This window comes from Anser brachyrhynchus (assembly GCF_964034855.1).
Source record: "Anser brachyrhynchus genome assembly, chromosome: 21".
Taxonomy (NCBI): domain Eukaryota; kingdom Metazoa; phylum Chordata; class Aves; order Anseriformes; family Anatidae; genus Anser; species Anser brachyrhynchus.
The window spans coordinates 2,628,323-2,651,764 of NC_137714.1; the positions used below are offsets into that span (position 1 = coordinate 2,628,323).

Here is a 23,442-nt window from a genome sequence, read left to right on the forward strand (position 1 = left end):
GCTTGTGGGTTGAGATAAAGACAGTTTATTAGGACAGAAAAGAGAAAATAATAATAATAGTACTACTAATAATAATGTGTACAAAACAAGTGATGCACAGCGCAATTGCTCACCACCCTCTGACTGATGCCCAGCATATCCCCAAGCAGCAGTCCCCCCCACCCCAGACAGCCGCCCCATATTAATTGCTCAGCATGACATCAGATGGTATGGGACATCCCTTTGGCCAGTTTGGGTCAGCTGTGCTGGTCCTGTCCGCTCCCAGCTCCTGCTGCAACCCCAGCATCCCCACTGGCAGGGTGGTATGACCAGCTGAAAAGTCCTTGGCTTAGGGTAAGCACTGCTCTGCAACAACTAAAACATCAGCATGTTATCAACATTGTTCTGATCCTAAATCCAAAGCACAGCATCATGCCAACTACTAGGAGGAAAATTAACTCTATCCTAGCTGCAACCAGGACAGAAGGATATGTTAGCCACATGTTTTATTTGACCAGGAAGATGCAACTTTGGAGATGTGCATACAGCACGATATAATTGTTTCTGGGAGCTTTCCAGGATTCTCCTGTTGTGTACACAATCCTACTGGCAGCCATTTGAGTCGGGATTCACAAAAAGTCAGTGGCAGGGCCCTCAAAGCGATGATCAGCCACACGGACATCAGGATGGTTTGAGAAGAGCACTTCTGCCCCGCCATTGACTGGAGGGAACGGCCTCAAGTTGTGCCAGGGGAGGTTCAGGTTGGAAATGAGGAGACATTTCTTCTCAGAAAGAGCAGTCAGGCATTGGGACGGGTTGCCCAGGGAGGTGGTGGAGTCACCGTCGCTGGCGGTGTTTAAGGAAAAGTGGGACGTGGTGCTTAGGGACATGGTTGACATTGGTAGTAGGGTGATGGTTGGACCAGATGATCCTGAAAGTCTTTTCCAACCTTAATGATTCTATGATTCTATACTCCACAGGGAAGAGATGTTTCACTGAAAGATGTTATTGGTCAAAAACACAGTGCTACACCCTGAAAACAGCCTGCTTCATGGAGAAAATGCCACTCTCTGTTGAGGATCCTGCTGAGTTTTTTCACTTGTCTGCCTCAGAGCACATAAACGTCCTAAAGAAAAACTGTGTGACGATCAAGGTGTCCATCAGTGGTTTTTGCCCAGTAGTTCAGTGATTTGATGCTCCATTTAGGTCTATAACCTCTCACCTAGAGAAGCTATTTACTATAAAAAGCTGTTCTCACTAACTACGTCAAGGTTGCTGGGTTTGGGTTTTGTTATTTTGTTTTGTTTTGTTTTTGGTGGGTGGTTTGGTTTTGGTTTGGTTTGGTTTCTTTTGGGGTGGGTCTCGTTTATTTTTCATTTATGTTTCCCATGCACAGAAGTTTACCAGGTTTTTCTGTGGTGGCCCCTTTCCAGAATGGACTTTTGTTGCCAACACATTTGGTTTTGGACTTAATTGGCTTTCAAAGTCCTGCAGATGAGTGTGCACTGAAGAAAGGTTGTGTTTGGATAGGCCCAAGTCCCAAGTTCAGTGAGCATTTGTGAAGAGGGATGAAATTGGTGGGATTTTTTTCTTTGCTCTTTCTCCATGTTTCCTTACCATCATTCCCTCTGCTGTCAATTGAAAGACCTTGTTTTTTTGACTTTACCAACCTCAGCGAAGCAGATACTGAAGGGACCCTGAGGCGCTATTACCACAACGAATGGTGTGCCAAGAGCTTTTTGTCCTTCAGTGTAAGCGGCTTGCAGTATGCAAACCCACTCTGTTAGGTCACAGAGGTTAATAAAAACACAACAAACAATTTATCAACATGGTAATTTGAAAACCACCATTGGTGAGAATTACCAAATTTGCATCCCAGAATAATTATCTTTTACTGTAAGATAAAGCCTCCCCCAGAATTCTCCCACCCTGTGTGCAATGGCACCAAGAAGATGATTTCTCTTGACGCGCTGAACTTTTGAACCCGATGAAGAAATCTTTTTTTTAGTTATACAAGAGAGTCACCGAAAGTTCATTGCCCTTTCTCACATTTGCACCACCAAAGGGACATAAGGAAAAACATCAAGTGTAATATCCATCAATGTTAGAGAGGCATTCAAAATACATCACCGATGCATAAATAAACCAAATGAAACTCCAGTGACAGGAGGATGTTCTGGAAGAACAGAGATACACAACAATATTTAATTATAAATTGCATCAAAATGATTGCCTTCACTCATCAAAGGACTTCTCACAATCATTCCTTTGGTTCAGATGTAAGCCTGAAATCCTGGGTGCTTCCATCCAAAAGCTCTGTATTTTTCTTGGTTCACTGGCTACTTTTTCCTGCCAAAGCTCATAAAAATCCAGACACCAATTTACTTAACACAAGGGGTGTGAAATCCCCACTTAGGGAACGTGAATTTAATTGGGGAAAAAAAAAATCATAAATCCAGGCCACTGAGCAGTTTGAATTGGCAAGGTTTCCTGTGACCTTGATTTTTTTTTTTTTCCCTGAAATGTTTTTGCCAGTAGAAGTTGGATGGAAAAATCCCCACTGAAATTGCCAAACATTAGTTTTTCCTTTAACCAGAGTAGCAGGTGTGTGCACTTTATGTAAGGCAAAAGCTGGTTAAAGAAAGTCTTCTGATAGGACAGGCAGACAAAAAAGCAGATATACTAATTGCTCAAGTATTTCATCTAATGGGAACCCAGGGCTGCCAAGTAATTGCCATTACCAATGGTTGTGGAAATAAATTTATCTGGAGCATCTTTGTTTCTATAAGTAGAAATTTAATCAGGAATAACCTGTGGCGTGTGCTATGAAGAAAATCAGGCTACAAAGTCATAAAGATGCCTTCTGGTGGGAGAGTCTCTGAAGACTCGCAGAGGAAAATGCTGCAAAAATATGGCCTACAGACACCCTGGACAGGTAGAGATCCTAGTTACCAGAGGTAATGGCAGTGATAATGAAAAAAGTACAGGGGGATGTAGACCATGGACTGGTCTTGCACCAAGGAGGAGATGATTTTTACAGCCTGAAGCTGAAAATGGATTGTGGGTGCAGAATAAATATTTTCTACTCCATAATTCCTGGACATGGTCCTTTATTCCTTTCTAATGTATGTCCATCAGTTAATCAGAATAATACACTGTCACACGAAACTCAAAGAAAGCTAAAACTACTGTATTCCCTTCTTTCTCTACACTACTGTGATAGCTTGTCGTGGGATCATTTCACTAACTCTGCTCTCTGAACAGTATTGCCACACTCTTGTGAGTGAAGACAGACATTTCTTCTTTGTGCATTAAATTTCTTCACGTTAACCTGTATGAAAACAGAGGTAGAAAGTAAGGAATCTTTCACAGCTGGTGAAAGCACTTTACTGTCCTATTGATGTTAGCATACTCCTTGTTGTCAGACTCAACTTTAAGTTTAGGCAAAATCTAACTAGTTGGCAGGGGAATAGAAAACACAACAAAATCTTGCTTATAAGCTATAAGTCTTCAATTTCTGGATGTTTCTTAGTGAGTCATCAAGTATTTTAACGGCTTTCAGTGGGACAGTAACTGTAAAGGATGCCGGGGAATAACTACCAGCACTGTTGCCTGCAGGATTATCAACGTGTTAATTTGAAGAGGCGTGTGATCAGAAATAATGTTGGGTCATCAGGAGACCGTCATTAGCCTGAGCATTGTGCCACTACTGATGGACCAGGCAGCTAACATCCATTTCAATGATCTGCAATAATGCTACGGGAGAGGGACAAATGGCATGTCTGTGAAACTGGTGTGTGCTACCCAGGTAACATTCAGAGCATCATAAAAAAGCTACTGAAAAAGAGATAATCATAAGAAAATGCAAATACAGGAGAAAGAGGCTCAGTGTAGAAAACTGTAACTACTATGGAATTATTTGAGAATAATTTGAAAGACATTCAGCAAGCAGAGGAACCAAATGAAGCACACGACACAGGACAGGGCAGGGACAGACCTCATTGAATTAGTTTAATATTGGTTTATCATACACAAAGCACGGGAGAGAAAAATACCTTAATGGATTATGCCTGATGGAAGGTAGAAAAACAATTGAACAGACCTCCAGGAGAGAAAACCAGTTTCTTTCTGCCCAACATAAAATGAGACAGCTTTTTTCAAACTTTTTGAAAGGTGCAGAGTGAAAGTCAGGGAGGAAATCAAGTCAGAGCAGTACATCCTCCAGCCCCCAAGTCAGTAGGACAGAACACTAGAAAATGTACATAAATGACTATTTTCCATCTAGATAACTTGTGTTGACTGAGAAAAAAAAGTGCAAATGCACTTTCTTTTCATGTAACAATGAAAAAAATGAATAAAGTTTACACCTTTCCAGTGATAGAAATTATTTATTAATCTTCCTTCCCATCCAATAAACATTGAAAAAAAAAAAAGAGAGATTTTGACCTGTACAAAATGTTTTTAATGTCTTGGTTCATCTTCACTTTTTCATTCCACTAGGTTGTGCTGTCCATATGTATTTGTTGTCATGGTACACTGAGATTTGCTGGTTGTTACCAGGGTTCAGAGAATGTTTCATCTGTAACGTTCCATTGTGATTTCCTCAAACACGTGGATTTATGCTGTTATTTATTCTTTATATAAATTCACACTGTTTTTTTTTTTTTTTTTCCCCAAATTGTAGCTTTATCCTCCAATAAAATCAGAATTTTATTCTTCTCCAATAGGATCAGAATTGCTGCCATTTGGGTTTACATTCACTGAGGTCTAATTGCCAGTGGAGCTGAACAATTATATACACACTTACACAAGAATACACACACACATATATGTGTATGTGTGTTATTAATAACACTAAATTTGCGAAGAAGGGAGAGTTCAGGAAAGATGGAAAAGAGTCAAAAATTGTGTTATGTTTGGCAAATTTTTTTCAAGAACAAAGACTGGGGTGGATTTTTTTTGTGTTTGTTTGTTTTTGTTTGTTTGTTTGTTTGGTTGGTTTGGTTTGTTTTTTTGAATACCAAACATTTACCCATAGACCCTTGCGTATTTATTGAACAGTTAGGATGTTTCCTTGTGACATATTTAAAATAAAATAGTCCTACCATTGGTTCAAAATGACACTTGTATACATTTGTATTCATAAAACAAAAAGAAAGACACTTGTAGAATTTGTGGAACCAAAGAGAAAGCAGAAAGTGTTGTTTTTACTATCATGAAATTCTTCAGGGAATTTGCACGTATATATGTTTCATTTTACCTAATGAAAACGACAAAACATCAAAAGAATAAGAATAATTCTATTTTGATTTGAACATACTGCCCGCCCTCCCCCCCCCCCCCCCCCCCCCGGTCCCCTTTCCTTGGTTTGGTAAATTAGTGACTGATCCTGTGGTTTCCACTGTAAGAATAATGACATTGCATTTATTTCTTTCTCTGCAAATCTTCCCCCTAGCATTCAGAGCTCCATAACTTCTGGTGAATAATGTCCTAACTAGCATAAATGTGTCATCTTTGTATATGTGTCCTGATCAGGTTAGCTGAGATGTTATTATCATCCTGGCCATTTATATATATGATTGACCGGAAATCTCTCTGTAATTGATTTTTATCAAGAAATGCAAATATCTGGAGTTTTATTTTTTACTGTGCTTGTAGTCAGCCTGGATCTTCATTCAAGTAGTGCTGTATTTCCTGTTTTGATGAATTTCTCCATCACGATCACAACAAAGCATCTTCTGTATACATTCCAATTTTTAACAAAATATGGCATAAAAGAATAAGATTGTGAAATGCAAAACCACACTGCTTAAATCTTATTAAACCATATGTAAATCAACAACGACAAAGATAGATTTGAGACACCAGGAAAAGAAAAAAAAAAGAAAAAAACAGTACTCAGAACTGGGAAACAGCTCAGATAAGGATTCAAGAATAATTAATAACATAATAATATATAATAATTTATAATATATATTAAAAAAAAATTAACACCACACCCACCCATTCCCCCCAAAAAAAAGAAAGAAAGAAAGAAAGAAAGAAAGAAAGAAAGAAAGAAAGAAAGAAAGAAAGAAAGAAAGAAAGAAAGAAAGAAAGAAAACCCCGAATTCAGCACTAATTTTCTGTGAAGGTTTGGACAGAAGAGGGTTAAAAGAGATCATTCTGTCTATTCAGATAACAGCTGAGAAGAAAAGATGATGTCTCTTTATATATGCATCTTTTGAAGACCTGTGGCAAAAGCTGCAAGTTGAAGGCTCTTTGTTGGCCGCCAGAGAAAGCTCCTTTCCCAGAAGAGTGGCGCAGCACCGGGACAGGCCACCAGGCAGGTGGGGGATTTCCATTTGAGGTTTCTGAGACTCATCTAGACAAAGCTGCTGTTGCTGTGATCTCATGTTGGGGACAGCTCTGCTGTGAGAGTGAGGTTGGACCAGAGACACCAGAGGTTCCTTCCTCCGAGACACTGTCTGTAAATAACAGGATGATGTGGAAGAAGAGGGGACAGCAGAGCAGAGATCCAATTCACTTTCCAGGGTCCTTTAAACCTTCCAGAGTCACCTAGCAGCACACTCCAGGGAAACCGCACTGCTTGGCAGTGTACTTGATGTCCTGCCACTCCTCTGAGCCCAGTGTCAGCTCAATCTTTGTTCCCCACATCCTGTTCCTCACTTTCATCATGCTATCATACCTGGGAACATATGGGAATCTGCACTGCAGATGTCTCTGAAAAGATCTGAAATGTCAAAGTTTTTATCATGTTCTGCTACTAAAAGTGTGTTAGAAAGGAGTTGCAAATCCTAAAGCTATTGCAGTGCATAAGAAAATAATTAAAAAAAAAATACAACTGTGTGGTAGCTCCCGTCCCTGAGTAAATGAGTGCAGAGATGTAGCAGTGAGAAATGGTGAGCTCTCAGTGGAATTGGCCCAAGAACAAGTTAGGGCATATACTATATTTGGCTTGGCTACTAAATGTCCTGACAATAGTCACATACAAGATAAAGGGTTAAAAAAAGTCTTGATGAGAACAACCAAGGCCCACACACTTACTTGTCTTGGTGGCAGAGGTATGAACAAAACTGTTAAGCACAAATAAGCAAAGTGAAGCATACCTGGGGGTAAGCAAAGAAAACATAAAACTATGAAGCAAAAAATGTCTCGAAACTGTGAAAAGCAAATAAAGAAATACAGAAGAGGGGAGATAAATATGCAATATAGATGTGCAGACAATTAATATAATGCCTTTCAAAAAAAACTCACAATAGTGTTGTATCTAGTAATCATAGTAAAACCAACCATTATAAGAAAGTTTGACCAGAAAAAGCCAAGGAAACAAAACATCACACCTGGGATACAAGCAGGGTCTTAAAATATCATGTATTACACATTTATGGTACTAGCATATTCCAAAATGGTAGAAGTATTTTTTATTTTTTTTAGCGCTGACTAGCTCCAGATAAGGGCAGAAGCACACAAACAAACAGGAAGCTCAATGGGAAAGAGACATGAAGACATCTGTGAATAAGCAGAACTACAAAGACTTCCACTGCATTGTACCAAGGGAGAAAGCAAACCTAGAGCTAAGCAAAGAGAAATTAAAATTTCATGAAGGCTGTAAGGTAGTGTCAGAAACAAACATTATACCAGAAAGGATATTCATCAGCTCAACAACACAGGAATCATTGCTTTCAGCAGTAAATTACAAGAATCATGACATGAAATCAGAAAGAAATAATCCATAAAAAATTCATAGGAGAGAAATGGGCAAACAAACATAAAATATTCAGAGCAGACAGTGTGATGCATCTGAGAGCTAAAGAGAAATCCTTTATGATAACCCGGTCTGTGGATTCCTGCTGCAGATATTGTTGCGGTTTTGGAGCTAGCAGTTTCAATGTATGCTAAGCTTCAGAGGCCACCAACCTCCTATGCACTTTCTTTTGCACAATGATGGCACAATCCTGAATGAGGCTGTTAAGACCTTGAACCTGACAAATTGATACTGTGAAGAGCATCATCCACATCGGTTTTTGTGCAGATGTAAGAAGGTCCTTAAGAAATCCTGTAAGTATTTAATAAGCCATATTTGTGGTCTTTTCAAGGAACCATGCCTAAGACTATCACAAATATTAAGGTATGTCGAGGGTTCATTGCTAGTCCTGTAGTTGAAAGCAGACAGATCCCTCAATCCTGATGTCTGGGAACAGAGACTCTCTTGAGAGGACAGGGAAACCATTCTGGATTTAAAGGTTTCCTTCAAGTCGAACTTGACTATGAAGTGTAAATCCAATTCCATAAATGGGTCCCTGGCCTTCATGCTTCATACTTGGTTGACAAGCTGAAGTCAGGCCTTCCCTCTAGCTGACACAAGAAAGAATTTACAGCTGTGCCTCCTGTAATTCTGCTCTATCACAAGAGTATAAAAACACTTAGCATATGAATAAGTGAGCTGCCATTCTACCCCCAGAAGTACGCACATGTAGGCAGGAGATGCAATTAAACAGGTTTAGAGCTGCACAGAAGTTCCTGTGCAATCCAGAAAATCGTGGAGCTATCTATGTCTCCTGGGGCAGAAATATAAGTGCTTAAATAATCCTGCAGTTTTAGACATCATGATTTAGCCCTTTGGAGCCTGACCTCACATGTGGGTCTGAACCAGGTGGCATCTGCAGGGAGAGCTGAGATGTAATGACAGATCTCCCTCTAATGTTGTTCTTTAGGTAAAAATCATTTTTGGAACCCTAGGCACCCTTGGTAGATTCTGGTTATGCAGCAGTTTTTCATCAAGTGTTTTTCCACTCAAACTCACTGAGTTATGCATGACTTGTATCAATGTGATGGAAGAGAAATATAAACCACCCAGAAAGCAGTAGGGTGTCTCCATGGAGTGTAGCAGAGAAGCTCTGAGGGAGATTTTGGGCTGCTGTTTGTTGAAAGGAGAGGGGAACATGAGCTATATATTTCACTGATAATTTCTTACCAGCTGGCTTTCCAGGCAACAATCAGTTACTTGGGGAATGGATGACAGAGGACAGGAACAGCATTATCCTGTAAAGTTCCCTTCTTGGGTCAGGAAAGGAAAAGCTTATAAGGTGGGTGTATCAAGTTTATACATGAGACCTATCCAACTGAGATTCCTTCTTAATGGATTGCCATGAAAGCAAGGAAGCAGACTGGAAGCAGCCCAGGTAAGACCAATTTCATGTTTGTCAAGTGGGCTGAGGACCTTCCACTAATTTTCTGCATGTGGTTTGTAGATGCAGTCCACGTAGAAGAACCCAGGTGACTGGGGTCTTGTAACACTCAACATTACAAGGATACTTTGGGAGAGTGGGAGACCTGATGCAGAAAGTAACGCTTGGAGGAGAAATGGGGTGCTGAGAGGGTTCATGGAAAAAGACTTGGTCATGGGCAAGTCGGGAGCAGACTGGCCCAGACTAATGCACCAACCTGACACCAATATTGCTGAAAATGTGGCTTACTTGGGAAGAACCTCAGGTTTGTCCCGAGAAGACCTTGGTAGCTAATGCTGACCCTATCATTTATTCAATCGGTTTCCAACAGAGATCAAGTCTTGCCCTAGGTGGAGACAGCACTCTTCCCTGGTGAACTGAAGTGGCCAGTGAGATGGGATATGAGGTTTCATGACAGGAAAGACAAGCGATGCCTTTGCTGTCTAGCCAAGACCCTCCTCTGTGATTGTTCTGCATGTGGACTGAGGGCTGGTGTCTGGGTGGACAAGCATCAGACGCACTCACTTCCAGATGGCTCAGAACTACCTGGTTCCCAATTTTTACAGTCATCCTTCTCCACACACACATTGAACCAGTGGCTTCTGTCCCTAGCTGCTCATAAATTCCAGGGCCTTGAGAAGAATTGTCGCCACAGGAAAAATGGTTTGGACCCAAGCACCCTTAGGGCCTTTCCAAGACCCTATGAAAAGAAGCAAACTTACATCTTGTTTGGCTACTTCAAGAATTGTCCTGCCAGAAGTAATGATGCTGAATAATACCTAAATGAAAGACTTGCCTAGTTCATTGGTTTTGTTCTGTTGCTTTCCATTTGTATTTCTGGTTGACAAGTCATTTCAGAACTGTCATGTATTGATCATGTGCAGAGACTGGAGTTGGCAGGTTCAGGTCTAGATCCAAAAATTTAGATGCACATCCAGCTCCTGCTTTCTAAATGTAGCTGTGCAGAAGTGTTTTATGACTACTGAAATATTTACCTCGAAGTTATAAACAAACCTACGGTTCTCCTGAGACATAAATGCAAAAATATCTTTTTCCTTAGGAAAGGAAGTAGGAGGGTGACAGAAACAGACATCACAGATCCGTGATTGTGAACTAAATTAGTGACGTTCTTATTGCAAATCAAACTCTTTATCGCTGCTGAATGTCAGATTATAACATTTAATGTTCTATAGAGTCTATTTGCTATATTATTCATATTGGTCATCTAAACTACACCTAATTCTCCCATTGTGTGTGAATTTGAGGGTTGAAGTATTATTGCAGAGAAGAATTTAGGGATACTAATTATATTAAGAGCATCAAGTTCATTTCCACAGAACCTGAATTGCAGTGATCATTTATGTAGGTGATTTTATTTATTTATTTTATTTTAACATGCAGGACTGTGATGGGAGCAGGAGTCTCATGAAAACAGCTATGATTTACCTTCAGTGCTGGGTTTAAGCAGGAATGTGATTGCTTAGATAATGAATTGCCTTCTTTCCTTATCCTCTTTAAAAATGCATGTCATTGTATTGGGCAGCTGAAATGTTGTTGGACTAACATACCTCTTGTTCCTTGACAAATGAATAGCAAGCAAAGTCATCAACCAAGTTGTAAGTTCAAAGTAGTTACATAAATGCTTAACACGTGCACATATGAATTTGTGGCATCTTTTTAACTAAAACACAAGTTAATGCAAACAAAGTGTTCTTTTGGATAATTTACAAGTGGAGCAAATGACTATATTTGCCAATTAATTATTCAGACTAAATGCTGTAAGCCAGCTAAGAGTGATGTCTGTTTATTTTGAAGTCATTTCCCATTAAGCAGGTTCTGGGCATGTTTTCCTCCCTGTAAGAGATCAATAACCCATATGTTTGTCTAACACAATATTTACACTCAGGCAGGATTCTTGGGAAGGGTAAAAGATAGACAAAGCACCTAGAAAAGAAAGACACAAGCAAATGCTTTAAACTTTACAATTCACATTTATTTTGAAAAAATGTTTTGTTAAAAATACTCCTACAAAGGCATTGGAGCAGCGGGTTTCTGTTTCCTTTATAAATACATCTGATTTCTTTCTTTATTTATTTTTCTCAGTAACATTGAAAGACATCTGACAAAGCCAGGGGAAGCCCTGATCTGAATGGAAGACACATCCCTGTGTAACAAGGACCTGCACACTATCTCCCCATTCACAATTAAAAAAAATACAAATGTTGTCATGAAAAATGTTACATTGTCCACAGAGCCATGACCAACACACAGGATGATGAATAGTAGGAAACTAAGGTTGGGGATACTCCTGGAGCCCAGCTGATGGATCCTTAGACCAATGGTGATAAAAAGTAGTGTTCACTAGACATGCTTGTTTTGGGGTAGTTGAAGTTCCACAAAATTCCCCCGTCCTACACTGCCCAAAGCTGTGAGGAATTCAGAGCCTAGCAAAATTTCCCTATAAACTTCCCTACAATATAGTCGATTTCTCCACAACTCTTCCATTCGAGGCCGATTGCTTCCCACCTTCTCGTGCTGGAGGAGCTATGCAAGCACACCACAGTAATCTAAGGTCCTGACAAGCGGGGGGACTTCTTGCCACAACGCTCAACCTCTCTTGCCTGCTACAGTACTCCCATCTCCCCAAATCACCTTTCAGCCTTCAGCATAAGCCTTCCCTACAGGACTCTCTTTCTTTCTTCCTTGCCTTGCTAACCTGGGGTCTAGTTGTTGAGCTGGGACAGGTTGTCCCTGCAAGTCTTTTAAAATAGAAACATAGGCATCTATGTTGGCTCTTCAGTTCCTCAGAAGCCTATTGATATACAATATCTGAGGCTGCAGAGGGTAGTTTGACTATCTGTGCCCAGCTCAGCTTGCATGGAGGTCTTTGAGGTCCTAATTACAACTCATCTGTGTCCTGCTACCCACCACATCTCAGAGTATAGCTTGGCCAAGTGAGTGGTGATCACAGAGTAGAATGAAAACATTTAGGCTGGAAAAGACCCTTAAAGATTATCAAGTCCAACCATCACAGAATTACTCAGGACAGCAATTTGAAACACCAAGATCGTTTCTCCAGCAGGACCTGTTACTGCTTGGCTCTGGCTTCAGTCAACTGAACACTCCCACAAAACTTCACACGGTTTCTGTGCTGAGCCAACTCTTCACAAGGAAACAGAAGAAAAACAAACCTACAGCTGCACAGCCCAGTACCAATCTGAAGGTTTCCTTTGCCCTGGGATGAGGCATGACATAACTATGTTGTCAGAGACCTTATGGATGTCTTAGTCCTACAGGATTACAAGTTGAGGGCACGGGTGTTTTATGAAAGACTGGTAGAGAACTCTCAAGCTAAGACTGATGGTTGTGCTCATTTGCCTGTTGGTAAGAGGTAGGGTTGGACCCTTCGCCTTGAGCTATTCCATGGGAACATTGACCAAGGATCCTGGCACTCCTGCCCCAGTTCCATATCAATTTCTACACCCTTCTTCAGAAAGACCTGGAATGTGAAGTGGCTGATGTTTTGAGGAGGACAGGCAGAGAGGGATGTTTCTTTTAAAGAAATGTAACTGAATACAGGTTTGCTGCAGAGATATGCTGAGCCAGCTCCAAGGAAAAGAATACCTGGAGGTGACCCAAACCTGACAAATCCATCCTGCTATTCTATACTGGGAGAGGGACAGAAGACAAAGAAACAAGAAAGCTAGAGAGAGACTTTTTACAAGGGCATATAGTGATAGGACAAGAGGCAATGGCTTTAAACTGAAGGAGGGTAGATTTAGAGTAGATATTTGGAAGAAACTCCTCACTGTGAGGGTTGTGAGGTACTGGAACAGGTTGTCCAGAGAAGTTGTGGATGCCTCATCCCTGGAAGTGTTCCAAGACCAGACTGGATGGGGTTTTGGGCAATCTGGTCTAGTGGGAGGTGTCCCTGTCCATGGCAGGGGGTTGGATTAAGTCCCTTCCAACCCAAGCAGGTGTTATGATTCTACACAATGAATATACAAAGCAATGTAGAGAAGAGACAGCCACTGATAGGGGGCAAGCAATAAGAAAGAAAAAGGATTTAAGGTTCACGGTGTGAAAAATGGATGAAGTCACAAAAGGAGGGGATTCAGTAGAGCATATCCTTGCAGGTCTCTCTTTTGGATCACAAGTGAAGGAGCAGATGCAACCTCCCCAGTCCCTGATTTGTCCCACTCCTGCTCCAGCATTAGGACTAGGGGTGTGATGTGATGTGTGGTCTTGTTTGAGGAAGGCCATGATTAAAAAGGGGAGAAATGAAGCAATGACCTCAGCATCTGGAGGATCTGGAGGTTCTAGCAGGAGCACAGACTGGCATACTAGAGTTGTGTGTACCATGGACTGCTCTCTTTGCAAGAGGGGCACATGTTTGGGAACCAAGACACTTAAATTGTCTGAGAGTCCATGCTGATGTCTCTCTACAAATCCTTTACTTCCTCAGTGGCTGTCAGTCTTTATTTCTCTGTACCTCAGTCCTGTGGTAAGCCTTAGCTTGTCTCTAGGATGTGTGCTTTACAGACTGTGATGTATTCAGGTAAGGTAGGACAGACACAGTGCTCAGTAGAAGCAGGGCTTGCCAGCATGGAAGCTGCAGCCATGCAACTTTGCTTCCTTATATGAGGTTTGGGCTGTCCCCATTTACAATAAAGGCTGTGATTTTCATACGACCCCAGTGCTCCCAGGATCATAAACACAGGAGCTGGGATGTTCAGAGAAGAAAAAGAAGCTTATAAAACCATCAGCTAGAAGTACCCTGGTTCTTTCCCTTCCAGAGCAGAGGAAAGAACAGTCATACTGGAGATCAGACTTAGAGGGGGCCAGACAAGATAGAGCAAGGGAAAATACAAATACGCCAAACAGTGTGTCCCTTTCCTCATCTTCCATAGCTTAGAGAGGTCGGCAGGGTGTTAGGACTACACAGCCAGCATCCCTTCTGCCTTGGACAGGATCTTCTGCCACATTCCTGAGCTACTTGGAAGAGGGAAATGAATCATTGCCTGTATCAGATAGCTTTTTATTTATGCTATCAAGGTATCCTAAGAAACATAAGTTTTGTCTGGATCTAAGTTGTCCCCAGGACATAGAGAACAAATTCAGAACTGGGCCAGCACTCACAACTGAACATTGTACTTAATACCCAACTGTATCTGGTCCTGGAGGCCCCACCGCTTGGTCTGTGCTCTGGGATGCCTCTTGGCTTTCACTGCAGGCACCGAGCCCAGCTCTGAATTGCACTGAGACGTTTGACCATTTTAGAAGCTTGTCCCAGGCTTCTTTCCTGAATTTTCATCCTTAAGGCAGCTCTCATGTATTTATTTGGACTCATATCCATGCAACCAGCAGAGACTGCTCATGCAGGCTGAGCTAATCTCCAATGCAGGTGCAACAGTCTCACTGTCAGGCAACAAACCATGTTAGAAGAAGGAAAGGGAACACTTCTTCCTCCAGCAGCTGTCTCCATGCCTCAGGTTCTCCGAACCAGAAAAGAAAGTTGAGACAAGGATGCTTCCACAGAGAGCTTCCACATTCAGCATGGTGGACCACCAAGAAGCCTTCCCTTTTGTGCCATTACTGCTGTTTGAAGCACTGATGATACGCTGCAGCTGTGAATCCCAGAGATGCCTCGTGTTACACAGGGAACGGGGAGGAGGAATTGAGTGTTTTCCCCTGACAGGGGAGTACCCCTCTGGCTCCATGTGGAAATCCTTCACCAGAAAAAGCCATAACGTGTCAGTTGCAAGATGGTATAACAGAAGTGCTAGTAGGAGTTGTGTCATACACTCCATGCCCCCAGGCATCCATGACCCAGACAAAAACAGAAGAGGTATTTTTGCATTGAGGATGCTACTACAGATCTTACTTTCACAAATTTGTCCAATCCTCTTTTGAAAGTATCTAACGCTTAGCATCATCAACATCCTGCAGCAGTGAGTTCCAGCATTCAATCATTGTGCTTTGTCACAGCATATTTCACTTCACCTGTGGCCCTTCTTTTATTGTGAGAAATAGTGACTACTTCTTTACTCACCTTTCTCACATCTTTCCTGATTTAATGGCATGAAATTTCGTATCATCATTTGCCTCTGTCACACCTAGAATCAGAATCTATTTAGTCCCCTCTCATACTTCCAAAGTCTTCTGGCTGTTCCTGTGGCCCTTCTTTGCATATTTCTTAGTTTCTGTGTATCCCTTTGAGAATTAAGTCCATCAGTACATTCAGTACTGGCTCATAACATCATCCTTATGTGAAGACCATTGGGTGCTAATATCTGTTAGCAGAGACTTTGCACTCATTCTCAGAAAAGACCAAGCAAGGGTGTGGATTTGCCACACTACCTGTCCCAGGGTGGTGTCCACAATACATGAGGACCTCTTCAGTTGGGTATGGTGCTTTTGGCATCCTCTGTCTTCCAAACTCCTAAACCAGCTTGTAGACCACAGATTGGAGCCAACAAGGGGGCAGTGCAGAAGAATTACAGTTTGGGGGAAAAGTGGGATTTGACTGTCTGTTTAAACCTCAGGCTAGAATAACATGCTTCCTTGAACTCCTTTCATTAGTTTTGCTAACATAGCTGTTTGGCTATTAAAGACTCATAAAAGATTATTTCTTTACCTCTTAGACTTAGTAGAGTTATCAAAGGACACAGTATGCTATCTGTGCAGGAACTCAAGACTGACCCTAGAGGTAGAAGCAGAAGCTACAGTTAAGACAACTGAAAAATTCCTGAAATTTTCTGGAATGAAACAATGGGAAAAGGATCAAGCAAACCTTTGTTTTTTTTGTTGTTTGTTTTTTTTTTTTTTTTCAAGAAGGCAAAATTGAGCTTCTGAAAAATATGAGGCACACGAGGTTAAGTCCTGTGGCTTGTTGAATGGCAGTCCACGGCTAGACGAAAAATGAGTCAGTGATCAAACCATGTTACTTAAGTGGGACTGCTGCTGCTCTCCTACAAAGCACAGGAGTGCACAGAAGTGCAAATTTCTTACAGAACTGAGAACAAGAGAAACTGCTGAATTATTTGTAGGACAGTGAGGAATGAAAATTAAGACAAACACAGATTTGAGGGGAGAGAAGACCTCTTGATTCTATTCCTAAATTTCTGCAACTAGCATTAGGCAGTAGAATGGGTAGGACTAACAGAGAGGAAGAACAGTGAAGTAAATTTCAGAAAATAATTGCAAAATGCAGGGAGCTTTCTAGGACTACGGAATGCATCACATTTGAAAGTAAACACACACAGAAGTGGTGTCCTGTCTTTGGGAAGGGTTCAATAGCTGCAATAAGCAAAATCATCCTGGAGAATTCTAAAAATGAGGCCAAAATGAGTCTGAAGAGAGAAAAAAATATATAAATATTTTGCATAGTAGGAGAACTCCAGTAGTTCTCAGCAATGACAAGATGAAATCAGTGCATTGAATTGTGAACATGGTGGAACCAACATCCTAAGCAGATGGGACTGGTGCTCAAATCACAGACTAAAGATCCAGGACAGAATCATGGAAAGAAAGCGGACTGAAATTTTGAGGACATGTAATTTAGTTCAATTGTCTGATATAAAAGACTGTTGATCCTAGAGCTGAAAGCATGTCAAGCACTAGCTTCACTAAGAGATCGCAGCATAGAAAGAGGGGAACAAAGCAAATAAGTTAAATTTTAGGATGTCTTTTATGACATTGGATAACTGCCAGCAGACTATAACAATGAAGTTGGTGCAATGTTAGCTGTTCTTAAAACTTTGAAGGGGGAAATGATGAATACTGTATGTGAAGAACTTGTAAAATTTTTCAAGATGGAAAAGACCTACATTAAATCAGTCTCAAGTTAGACACACAGAAAGGAAGATGAAATGCATTAAAGAAATAGACTCAACTAAAACAAACTGGACAACAGCGTTACTTCCAGGCACTTTGGATTCATAAATCCAAGACAGCCACAGATTTATTATATTGTTAGAGGATACAACCGTTAATGATGCAGCAGAATTCAAGCCCTGATTGCAGGTTTCATACAAATCAGCCTAGAAAATTTACCAAGACGTTTTCTCAGCTGCTCAAATGCACCAAGAGGTTTTCTCTACAGACCTCTGCTAATCTGCAGCACGATGATTACTGGGAAAGAATCTTTCCTTGGACACCAACACAAAGAATGACTTCAAGGGGGTGTGGGGGGAAAAAAAAAACAGTATTAGCACAGCCAGCACCTACCACAGAACCTCTCTCCTTAGCTCATGAAATGGTGGCTCAGGAGGCACCTCCGCACTGGACAACAGCCATTTTATGGCAAGTTTTTCAAGCCGGAGTCACACGAAGGTGTGGCCCTGCTTTCTCCCCAGCCCTACCCAGGATGTGGTGTCGCGTGTCTCCCTGCACGTGGAAACACGGGAGCGCGCTGCCAGCACAAACAAGGTGGCTCTGCCGTACTACGGCTGCCATGGAGTTGTGGGATAAAACTCTTTACATTTGAATGATAATACTGAAGTAATAACTGGATAATTGCTAAACCCTGTGACAGCAGCATTTACCCAGGTTACACGGAAGGTTACCGCCAGTGAAAGCTTGGTAAAGAGAATGCTACGGAGAGGAGAAGCCAGACTGTCACAAGCAGATCCTCAGCTGCTGCAAGACACAAATCGCCATCGAGTTTGTGAAGGGTAGTCCTGGGATTTTAGGGGTGGTGGCGGTAGAAGATGATTTGTGGAGGGGCAGTGCAGTACGTAGTGCCTTGTGTCTGTGTCCCCACAGCTCATGACTTCTGCCAGTGCTCTATCTTGCAAATTCATTTTTCATTTTGCCTGCCTTACAACTTTGCTGCTAATTCCAGGTAAAGGGCTGGTGGCAACTGTTGAAAATGACCCATAAAATATAGCATTGTGGTGATTCTTTTACCTTTCTACTATCCATATATGCTTTGCTTTCTTCACTCTGCTCCCTGATGCTCCATATGATTTGATTTTTATCACTGGCCAACTAATATAGTATTTTCAACTTAATGGCCTGCTCAGCTCTTCTGCTGGATGCCATCACAAGACATGGGTGACCTTCAGCAACAGATGGCAGTGGAAAACAGCGGAGAAGAGTAGGTCTTGGAGCTAGCTTGAAAGGTGGAGGGAAAATGTGAAAATTGCAACAAGGTGCCTGAAAAAAATCTCATTGTGATGATTTTTGTTAAGTATTCACACATGCACATGCACCATAGTTTTTCACAGTGTAAATGTCATGTGTCTTCCCCTTGTTACTTGTTCTCCACATGAAGTTGAATTCTGCAATTAGACTCATATTTCCCAGCAGCACATTTGACACTCATGAAATAAAAGCATTATGTCACTTTGGTGACTGCCACCAACTGCAGCATCCACCAGAAGCATTTACAACCAGAGCACTTTACAGGAGCTTGGTTCCTCATCCTCTCTGGAAAGCTGGAAGGATGCAGAAAACTGCAGTGTTTTATGGATCATTTCTACTTTAGGTCCAATTCACCATTAGTCCTTCACAATCAGATACAGACTGATATGATGCCAGCAATGTCTGGTAATCAGATGGAATGTGTTACTCGTTACATGTGATTTAGGTCAGAGGAAGAGATAAACGATGTGCTCTCTCTGTCCTGCAGACAGCTGCCATGGCTTTGGTGCGTTGTGGCACTGAGCTGTGTGGTCCCATCCTTCACAGTGGCTTGGGTCTGGTAGGTAGATGTGTATGATGCTAGCCAGTGAGGAGATTCAGTGCATTAAGAAAAAAACGTCTTCAAATGACCTAAGTGTCCTTCCAAGCCCTGTCTGATAGTGGCTGGCTCTGAAGGGGGATCCTGCCTGGCCATTGCTTATCCCTGGTGTATGCAGGCATGTCACAGAGGGTACAGAGCAGTCAAGAACTGTCTGGGAAAGAAAACTGAAGGGGATTGTGCACTCCTTCCACATGGCTGCCCCACAGGAATTCGCTGGTGAGTTTTCTGGACAGACAGCTCTCCTTGTACTGCAGAGCTCCCTCGTACAAAAAGTAGCTGTCTGGCTGCGGGCAGGCAGCTTGGCGCAGCACCGCGCTTCCCTCAGCCTGGCCTGCCACCAAACAGCTTCAGACGTGCCTTGGGGAAAGACATGCCTTAGGGAACTGGCAGCTGTTAATTGTTAAAACAGAGCAGCTATGCCGTGGAAGAGGCACACCACGAGAGCAGGTCTCACTGCTGCTCCACAGTTCTGTGGGACAGGGTGTGTGGAGAAGAGTTGTTTGTTTTTTTTCTCTGTGTGCCCTCTGACAACACTGTAGTTTAGTTGGCACCATCAATTTTTTGCATGCTGCTCTTTAAAACTGAGTTTGTTTCATGGTCAGGAGCAGCGATTTTTGAAGACACGATTTTTGAACGCAAGGGCATTCGAAGCATCCCTTCAGCTAGATACACACATTAAAACAGACTGGCTATAGGACAGGCAGCCCAAATGTCCAGGCACCACCTGCATACAACACACCTATTGCCCACTCACCCTGAACTCTCTCCACATCAGATTCTGCCCTAAAACAGATAAGAGGGTATAACATTGCTGTCAGAGGGCATGCACCGTAGTTGCTGGGAACAGAACACATCCCAAAGCCCCCAGCACACATCTGCGGCTCATATTCATCTGATGACTACAGATGTGCTTTTGGGTGCAAGAGCAGGGAAATAAAATATACAAAAGAAAATGCAATCCACCAGTAGGGATCTAAAATGAATAGGAGCTAGGTGGAAAATTCCTTCAGTTAAGGCCCCTGCTGATGAAGCTGTGCACCAAACATTTGGCCAGTGAAAAAGCTAAGCAGAGAAGTAACTCTCACTTGCAGGGAATAGTCTCCTGCCACTCATATGTGCTTCATCATCTGATCTAGTCTGAAAGAAGAAAATGATAAGTACTTTATAAATAGCATCATATATTGCAAGCAGTCTAGGGAGATGATATCTGACCACAGAGGTCTAGACAGCTTGGGAGTTTCATCTACAGACTTCCTCTTGGATTCAGCTCCTGGAAAATACAGCAAACCAGCTCCCAGCAAACATGCCTTCAAACACTCCGTGCTGCTGAAAATGAGTGAAGAACCCTACGAATGACATGGCAATGGCAGACAAGAGTTTGTAAATGCACATTATATGGCGAGGAAATGTGTGGAGATATGCCACAAATGGCCAGGGGAAGTTGGGTGGTGGTAGGCATGTTTCAGAAGATATGAGATGGTGCTGAACAGGGATAACTAGTCCAATTATTCTCATATGTATTTCCCCTGCACTTGGTTGGTGGTATTTACACATACCAAAGACCTGTTGAGTAACTAAAGTATTTATTTCAGTTATTTATAAATCCACTGACTGACCTTTCAGCTTCAGCCATGGCATTTTCCTCCAGAGACCTGGGCTACTAGATGAGTTTTTTTCCTTTGCTCGCCCAGGTTCTCCAAGAGGCAACTGGCTGAGACTGAAGACGGCTCAGAGCCCCCAGTGCCTTGTCCAGCGAAGGGACTGCGTGTCCAAAGTGCACAGAGCACATCCACAGAGTTTGGTTACTGTAGTGAAGCATCCACAACCTAGCAGCTAACACAATTCAGGCTCTGAGAAACTGTGTGCTAAGCTCCTCTTAGAGGACCAGGCTTACCCTGCCTTTCTGTGGTACATGCACCGACCCACTTCTGACACTTTTCTAAGCAGTCAGACATCTCCAAGGGGCTCTGGCAGCCAGCTGTGGAGTCACCATTCCCTCCCACGACACATCTATCCTCCCCCGTCTTTCCCTCCCCCCTGTAAAACAAAAACAAAACAAAACAACAACAAAAAACCTTCTGTGATGCTGCTCATCATTGCACCAGCAACCTTGCATTGAGCAGGTGGTCACTTCATCTCGGTGAACAACTGGAAACCCAACAGTTAGAAACATCTGTCAGGCCACGACAAATTGCAAAATAACAAACAAGCAAACATGAGGAAATGTGCATATAAAAAACTTATTCTCCTGGCATATTGTCAATAAGCTGCATTTTTTCCTTCCACAAGGAAAGGATTTAAGTTCTTGAATGATATGATGCTTGGAAATGTCATTTCCTTCTCATTAAAAAAAAAAAAAATCCAACCCCAAACTCACAAATTGGTGTTAACAAAGCAAGGTAAAAGGACAATTCTCCCAACAATGACAACCAAAAATAAAGGTACACGTCAGCATTTGTAATCAAAATCTACTACATACTGTACTTGGGAAGTCTTCTGGGAAAAGATCATTGGCATCGAGTGAGGACATCACTAAAAGTCTTGTGCATATGATATGTATGAAACAATGATGCCATTGGAGGGTGGATGGACGGACCCTTAGGAAACTGTCACTCACAAAACTGTTCCATGACAAGAGAAAATAAGAGATGTAAAAAGGACTGGTTTTCCCCATCTCCCACCCCCCACCCAAGTGTTACAGATTCCTTCTCATTTGTCGGAAACAGCCTCTTCTAGTCTCAGTTTACTTGTTTTAAAAAAAAAAAAAAAAAAAAAAAGAATGTCTTCAGCTTTTGAAGTCCAACAATTTCTGAGATGCACTTGGTTCCACAGCACCAGAGAGCTTCAGCTCTGCTCTCTTTCCTCTTTGATTTGCTAACAGGGGCTTTCAGAAAGTACTGTCGGCTGCAGGACATTCCCAGAGCTGCCACGCCATGTGAGAAAGAGAAGTGCTTCTCGGGATCTATCCTCGCATTCATCTTCTTGAAAAAGTCTCATTGCTCCAGAGGTGTCTAGGCCCAGCTGCAGCAACTTTGTGCAAGAGGAAATAGATGAAGCTGCTCTATTCTCTTCCTTTGGAGACTCCTGGTCTTGGAGCCCTTTTCAAGAATGCAATTGCTTTATTATTATTTAAAAATAATTGTCTGTCTGTTTGTTTGTTTTCAAAATAGTTGTCTTTTTTTTTGTTGTTCCCTTTTTCCATTGTTTAAATTCTAGAAGCTCTTGGAGACTATTCACTGTTGATGATAGGGCATTTCTTCCTGTTGCCATGATCCTCAGAGCAGCTGCCTGTCTCTGATCCATGCAGAACACTCAAGAACTAGAGCTCAGACATACAGGGGCAAAGGGGAGCAGGGCCTCAAGGAAGTGGAGCATGAGGACACGTTGATATCAAACCTCCACAGACTGAATTTGGTTCATCTGTGCTCTCATCACCTGGATACTGTTCAGAATTTTCTTCTGGTGTCCTGCTAAAGTGACCCCAACTCGCAGAATGTCCCTTTGGGAGGAAAGAAACAAACACAGCATAAATATCAGAAGAAATTAGAAAGTACATGAGAACAAGCCTATGTATAGCACCCCCTTGCAGTGTGGTGTGTTGGGAGCTGAAGTCTCCAGCCTATATCTGTAACACTACAAATGTAATGAACGTATGGCAAACCTGTCAAAACCTCTGTTCTTTTGTCTTTAGTCTTGCTGGGTGAATCTCCCAATCTTTGCATTTTCTATATAAGTGCAGCAACCCCAGAGTACTGGAAGCCTCAATATAGAGTGTAGAAGCAAACAGTGCATGCTCTGCGCACTATTTAAGTGTTTTTGCCTTTGAAAAGCCTTAGGCTTTCCTGCCCTTGTATCGTTTTGTTTCTTTCTTTGCATGCTTGGATTTTCTCTATTGTTTTGCAAGATATGAAGTTAAAACCTATTTAAACTTTGCTGGCTATCCAAATTTCAAGAAAACAGTGTCTCATGGCAATGCAGCTCCATTTACCTGATGAGCTACTTCTGCAAAGACCAGAGCTGAGCTCAAGGGGACGATCACCTCCCTGGCCCTGCTGGCTGCACTACTCCTGACACAATCAGGATGCTGTTGGCCTTCTTGGCCACCTGGGCACCTGCTGGCTCGTGTTCAGGTGAGCATCGACCAACACCCCCAGAGCCTTTTCCTCTGCACAGCTTTCCAGCCACTCTGCCCCAAGCCTGTAGCGCTGCGTGGGGTTGCTGTGCCCCAAGTGCAGGACCCGGCACTTGGCCATGTTGAACCTCATCCCACGGCCTCTGCCCATCGACCCATCCTGCCCAGGTCCCTCTGCAGGGCCTTCCTGCCCTCCGGCACATCGACACTTCCCCCCAGCTTGGTGTCATCTGCACACTTACTGAGGGTGTACTCAATTCCCTCATCCAAGTCATCAATAAAGATATTAACGAGGATGGGCCCCAACACCGACCCCTGGGGAACACCACTGGTGACCAGCTGGATTTCACCCC

The 23,442-nt window shown here is 42.3% G+C and overlaps 1 protein-coding gene across 2 annotated transcripts in view; it reads right to left on the reverse strand.

Moving 5' to 3' along the window:
* Nucleotides 1–11,180: 11,180 nt before the first annotated feature.
* EPHB2 (EPH receptor B2) overlaps nt 11,181–23,442 on the reverse strand; it is a 135,262-nt gene continuing 123,000 nt past the window's right edge. For both annotated transcript variants that reach the window (XM_080564239.1, XM_080564238.1), the window contains exon 16: nt 11,181–22,456. In XM_080564239.1, coding sequence (XP_080420365.1) covers nt 22,348–22,456 — 109 coding nt within the window. In that variant the 3' untranslated portion in view covers nt 11,181–22,347. The remainder of the gene's footprint in view (nt 22,457–23,442) is intronic.